This window comes from Leiobunum rupestre, chromosome 1, assembly GCF_980474605.1.
Source record: "Leiobunum rupestre chromosome 1, qqLeiRupe1.1.hap1, whole genome shotgun sequence".
Classification (NCBI taxonomy): domain Eukaryota; kingdom Metazoa; phylum Arthropoda; class Arachnida; order Opiliones; family Sclerosomatidae; genus Leiobunum; species Leiobunum rupestre.
In genome coordinates, this window is record NC_143384.1 from 29875547 (window position 1) to 29882175 (window position 6629).

A 6629-nucleotide genomic window follows, 5' to 3' on the forward strand; every position below is an offset into this window, starting at 1 on the left:
TAACGGAAAATTTGAGTAACCATTACTAACGTAATTATGTCTCACACTTCGGCGTTTCAGTCCGCCGAAATAGCTCTCCCCTAAAAACCACCCCGGACTATAAAAGAGTGGGAAACCTGTTCAAAATCCCAACATTTGGGGCCGAAACCCGGGAAGCAAAAGTCGAGATACTCAGTTCGCAGTGTGAAACGTTAGTTTAAAGTGAGTTAGTACAAAGCAAAAATAAAACCCAAACAAAAAAAAATGCCAAGAAGAAAAGATCAAACACAACCATCAACGGCCATAGAAGTGGAGAAAGAGAAAAACACAAATGAAGTAGGAGAGTCATCTGAAGAAGAGTACACGGACGTTTTTGGAGAAGATCCAGATGAGGATTTAAATCCGCAAGAGCCGATGGAGCTACGTCGTCTAAAAATGCAAAGACAAACAGTGCGGTCTCAAATATCAAAACTAATCAACGAACTGGAAGCGCTAATCAGAAATCCAGAATCAGCAGTTGACGAAATAGAGGATAGCTTAACGCTACTCATCCAAAAGGAGACAGTTTTAGGTCCCCTCGAGCAAAAGGTACAAGACCTCACGATCAACCTCAAAGAACTTCGAAAGGAATTAAAGGATGCCAATCTCAACGCCGATAAAATCACTTTGACCAAGTCAAGAGCCAACCGAAGAATTAAAGCCGCGACAACGACAGTTTCGAACAACAATAACATCAATTCGAACTCTTCATCGCCCATCGGATGCAACGGGCAATCATTATCAGTGACTAGATTACCAGAGCTGAAAATGCCAACCTTCGATGGAGACATTTTGAAGTTCAACGGATTTTGGAGTAGATACAACGCGGCTGTGGATAGCACTGATCTTCCTAAAGTAGAAAAGTTTAATTATTTACTGTCATATTTAACTGGCGAGGCTAGAAATCTCGTAGCTAGTTACGAAGTCGAGGCTACGGATAGTTCTTACGATGCAGCTGTAAAATTATTGAAAGATACGTATGGCAGGACAGATGCTATGATTAATCACCATCAAACTTTAATGTTACAATTAGATCCCGTGCTTAAAGTTAGAGATATAACGGCGTTGCGTAATTTGCTTTTGACGTGCGAATATCATATTCGTAGTTTGAAAGCTTTTGGTGTTGACACGGGTAATAGCGGTTCGTGTCTATGCCCAGCGATTTTGAGAGTTATACCGGAAGAAATTAGGCTTGACTATAGCCGAACGCGTACGTCGGACGCCGAGTGGAACGTCGACACGCTCGTAGCTTTTTTGCGTAAAGAAGTTGAAAGCCGCGAAAGATGCAATTTTTTAGGCCGAAAAACCGAAAAGGAAAAATTTGAAACTCATCTCCCAGTAAAGCAACAGAAAAACGAGCTTCGGGACAACGGAAGCCAGTTTTATCAGAGTTCAGCATCCGCACTTTCGACACAAGTTGTATCGAGGAACGTACCATTTTGTATTTTCTGCGAAGTTGACACGCATGGCTCAGCAAATTGCGAGGCATACTCAATAGAGGCGAAACGAGAAAAAATTTACGTGGATAAGCGATGTTTCAATTGCTTGAAGAAGAATCACGGAATTAGAAATTGTCCGTCAAAGTTTAAATCTTGCAGAATCTGTCACAAAAATCACAATATGGCAGTCTGTCCTTCAAGTATCGCCAACAAAAAAGCACCAAAATCAAAACCTAAAAACGATGAAAAATCAAAGCCTCACGAGAAAAACAACATCGAACCCAAAACATGCGCCTCTGTTACGACTAATCGCGCGGTATTTTTGCAAACAGCACGAGCGATAGCTAGAAACCCCCGCGTCGACTCTCAAAACAACGGGTCGCGCGTAAGATGCCTGCTGGACGGGGGAAGCGAAGCCACCTTCGTTCAGGAAAAAATATCTCGTCAACTTAACCTACCAGTAATAGGAGTTACCACGCTCACCCTAAACAACTTTGGAAATGAAAAACCTGATACTTCCCGAAGACGGAAAGTACGGTTAACCTTAGAAAATGTCAACGGAAATGGGAACAAAATAGAAGTAGTGGCTATAGAGGTACCCTACCTGTGTCAAGCAGTCACTAATGTCAGTTGCGAAGAAATAGAAAAATTCGTAAAAACCAACAATTTACAATTAGCGGACGAATTTGTGCAAGGACCGAAGAGCGCCTCCAACATAGAAGTTCTCATAGGAAGCGACTACTATTGGCAGTTCGTTACCAAAACAGTAGAGAGGTTGAGCCCATCATTAGTAACGCAAAACACTATTCTGGGTTGGACCTTACAAGGACCAATAAACGTGAACCGAATCGGAAGTTACGACACGGTTCAAGTGTTACGCGTCAGTGCTGAAGAAATAAAGGTCTCTGACACTATTCGAAACTTTTGGGAACTAGAATCACTTGGCATCAAGATTAACGAAGAACGAGTTCCAACAAACGAAAAAATAATAGAAGAGTTTGAAAGTAATGCTATTTTCAATAGAGAACGTTACCAAGTAAAATTACCTTGGCTCACTGAGAAGAGTAATCTACCAAACAACATTGCCGTGGCGACAAAACGAATGAAAAGCTTAGTGAAAAAGTTTGACGAAAAACCTAAATTTTACGAAGATTATAAAAACATTATCAAAGAGCAACTTGAAAACGGAATAATAGAAATAGTAGAGACACCGGCTACCCCAGGAACGTTTTATCTCCCTCATCAAGGAGTTACTAGGGATTCGAGCAGCACAACGAAGCTTCGAGTCGTCTACGACGGCGGGGCGCACGTCATAGGAGCACCATCACTAAACGAATGCTTAGCCAGCGGGCCAAACTTACTCACCGACCTGCTCATTATTTGTTTACGTTTCCGCAAACACGCTGTAGCTATCACCGCAGACATAGAAAAGGCATTCCTTCAAGTAGAACTCGCGCCGGAAGACAGAGATTCCTTGAGATTTCTTTGGGTAATAGAAGAGGACGGTAAAATAAAAAAAGATGAGTTCCAGGTCCTTCGAGTGACGCGGGCCGCGTTCGGAATCACTAGCTCCCCTTTCCTTTTGGCGGCTACGATAAAGCTACATTTGAAAAAATATGATCAAAACAGAGAAGAGATCATTGGCCTACTCAACGATCTGTATGTAGATGACTGGATAACCAGAAATGAAACCGATGACAAGGCGTACGAGATGTCATCAAAAGCCAACAAAGTTATGAAGGAAGCGGGGATGCTCCTAAGAAAATGGCGATCAAACTCGGAGGCTTTAGAGAAAAGATGGCGAGAAGACGAAAAATTCGTTACCGAAGAAAAATTAAACGAAATCAACAAACCGCAAAAGGTCTTAGGATTGCAATGGGACAAGAATGAAGACGTCATAACTTTTCACCTTTCCAAAATATTAGACGCTCTGAAAAACCCAAAACCAACCAAACGATTTATTCTCGGCACAGTCGCCCAGATTTTCGACCCTATAGGCATTTTGGCGCCGTATACCATTCGTGCAAAAATCATATTCCAAAAGCTCTGGGACCTTGAGAAAACGTGGGACGAAGAACTCCCTATCGAAATTGTCAGCGAATTCGAAAAATGGACCAACGAGATGGAGGAACTCCGAGGCCTAAAATTACCGAGATGCTACTATCAAGAGAAAATCAAATCGCAACAACTCCATTGTTTCTGTGACAGCAGTGTTAAAGCGTACGGAGCTGTAATTTACATCAGGTTCGAAACTGAAAGCAAGAAGGTCGGAGTATCTTTCGTCTGTGCAAAAGCGAAAGTCGCGCCACTGAAGAAAAAGCAGCCCGATATGTCTCTACCCAGACTGGAATTGCTAGCGTGTCTGCTCGGAGCCAAGCTAGTCAATCACGTTAAGGACGTTTTCGATCAAGAGAATTTAGCCATTTACATGTGGAGTGATTCAACAATAGCGTTACACTGGGTTAAAGATAATCCCAAGACTTGGCTACCTTTTGTATCAAATAGAGTCGCTGAAATCCAAAAAATATCAAACCCGAGTTCGTGGTCACACTGCCCCGGTAGCGGAAATCCAGCAGACCTTCTATCAAGGGGAATCGAAGTTAAGAAATTGATTAATGGAGACATCTGGTTTAATGGTCCACCTTGGCTAGTATTAGAGAAGGAAAATTGGCCAAAGAATCCAACGGAGCAAATACCACGAGAGGCATTGAAAGTCGAGAGAAGAAAAACAATCGTATTGACTACCAAAACCAAAGAAACTTTAGGCGTTCAAAACTTAATTAGTCTCGAGAAATTTAGTACTTGGAGGAAACCATTGAGAATTACAGCTTGGGTATTACGATGTATAAAGAATATGAAAAAAGAAAAACAAACTGTTCCGTTAACAGCGACGGAACTTTGGAACGCTGAAAACCTTTGGGTCAAATCAATCCAACAAATGAACTATCCAGATGAACTTCAAGCCTTACAAAACCAAGAAAAAATTCCCTCAAACTCTAAAATTCTTTCCTTAACACCGTTTCTAGGAACCGACGGATTAATCCGTGTAGGCGGTCGGTTGGTACAGTCAGACCTGAGCTACGAGGAAAGGCATCCAGCAATAATCAACAAAGACGAAAGACTGGCTTACCTAATAACCCAAGAATGTCACAACCATGTTATTCACGGAGGTGTTCAAGCCACGTTCACGCAACTACGTTCGAGGTACTGGGTTCCAGCGGGTAAACAGCTAGCGAAAAAGGTCGTAAGCAACTGCGCACTATGTAAACGATTCAGGTCCAAACCAGGTGAAATGCCTTTCGCGCCTCTTCCGGCGGAACGGAGCACCTTTACCGAAGCTTTCACAGTTATCGGTATAGATTTTTGTGGGCCATTGTTCATCAAGGGAACAAACAAGGACGGAGATTTAGAGAAGGCTTACGTGTGTCTTATTACGTGTGCAGCGACCAGAGCGGTACATTTAGAGCTAGTTCAAACTCAATCAACCGAAGATTTCTTACTCGCTTTCCGACGATTCGTCTCTAAAAGAGGACTTCCTAGTCAAGTATTTTCGGACAACGCAAAGTGTTTCGTAAAAGCAAACTCGGAACTGAAAGCGATATGGCAAAACATTCAAAAACCGGAAGTAAAAGACTATTTCGCGAATCACGGAATAATTTGGAAATTTATTGCCGAGAGAGCACCCTGGTGGGGTGGTTTTTGGGAAAGGCTCATTAGATCCACGAAAACCACACTGAAGAAAGGTCTAGGCAAAATCACCCTACGTTTTACAGAAATGCAGACGGTATTAGCTGAAGTTGAAGCTGTCATTAATTCCAGACCATTGACTTACGTAAATTCGGAAGCTGACGAGCCAGAACCCTTAACCCCTGCCCATATGCTGATTGGAAAAAGATTAACCAATTTACCACCGCAACAAATAAAAATCAACACAGGCAATCAAACTCGCGAGGAGATGAAAAGGAGAGAACGTCATCGTCTCATCGTTATGGAAAGACTATGCGCGCGATGGAAAAGGGAATACTTGATGGAGTTAAGATCCGCGCATCACACCCAACCAACTAAAACGGAATCCAACTTCAAAGTGGGCGATGTCGTTCTAGTGCACGACGATAAACTTTCAAAACATATGTGGAAAATGGCCGTAGTGGAACAAACGCGACTCAGTTGCGACGGTAAAAATCGGTCTTGTATCGTGCGCACAGCGAACGGTACGTTATTGAGAAGATCAATTCAACACCTGTTCCAGTTGGAAATTTGCTAATTAGAGGCGCGCAATTAAAAAAAAAAGATGAAATGCTGAATCGCATTTCGGGCGGGAGTATTAAAAAACTCGCGTCAAGAGTAAATTGCGCGCTTAAAAGATTGCACTTTATTTGTTATTAGTTACCCTATATATAAAACAATCAAAATTTCAAACTAACCGTTAAACGCATAACAAAATATTGTATTGTATAACGATAATATATTTGTTACGAGCGAAAGCGTGCAGCGCGCAGCGCTCAGCACGCGAAATAAATAAATTAAAAAAGTTCACTCTCGCATAAAAACCGTTTGTAAAAAGTTGTCTTTTTCTTATTTGGCGAAAAGTAGGCTTAGCGACACTCAAAATAGAAGAGTTAACGGAAAATTTGAGTAACCATTACTAACGTAATTAGGTCTCACACTTCGGCGTTTCAGTCCGCCGAAATAGCTCTCCCCTAAAAACCACCCCGGACTATAAAAGAGTGGGAAACCTGTTCAAAATCCCAACAGATTTCAATGACCCGTAACAAGGCCTGAAAGTAGGCCAGATAATATCTAGGGCCCTTAACGAAGCCAGATGATGTCAACGGCCCGAAAATGAGACCCGACAATGCCAAGGGCACGAAACGAGGGCCGAATACGTTTAGAACGTGAAAGTAGGTCCGATAATGTTTCAGACCCGTAATGAGGCCAGATGATATAAAGGGCTCGTAATGAAGTCCTTTGACGTCTCAAGAAGAACCAATGATTTCTAGCCTCGATTATTTCTAGGGCCTGCAACGTTGTCCGATGATTTCTACTCAAAAGTAATCAGTAGAAATATTTCAGAAATAAAAATATCTCGAAATCATAGAATTCAAAGAATTAAAGGGAATATAACCTTAAGTCGTTTTTAAAGCTAACAATTTCAGCAAGATTTGACTCACT

The 6629-nt window shown here is 41.9% G+C and overlaps 1 protein-coding gene across 1 annotated transcript; it reads left to right on the forward strand.

Moving 5' to 3' along the window:
• The first annotated feature begins 243 nt into the window (after nt 1–243).
• On the forward strand, nt 244–5721 carry LOC149962072 (uncharacterized). The gene has a single exon (XM_090164393.1). The coding sequence runs from the start codon at nt 244–246 to the stop codon at nt 5719–5721; it is 5478 nt and encodes a 1825-aa protein (XP_090020519.1).
• The last annotated feature ends 908 nt before the right edge of the window (nt 5722–6629 follow it).

Bases quoted from the DNA above. Each gene is read 5' to 3' on its own strand.
- LOC149962072 (XM_090164393.1), top strand. From the start codon at position 244: ATGCCAAGAAGAAAAGATCAAACACAACCATCAACGGCCATAGAAGTG.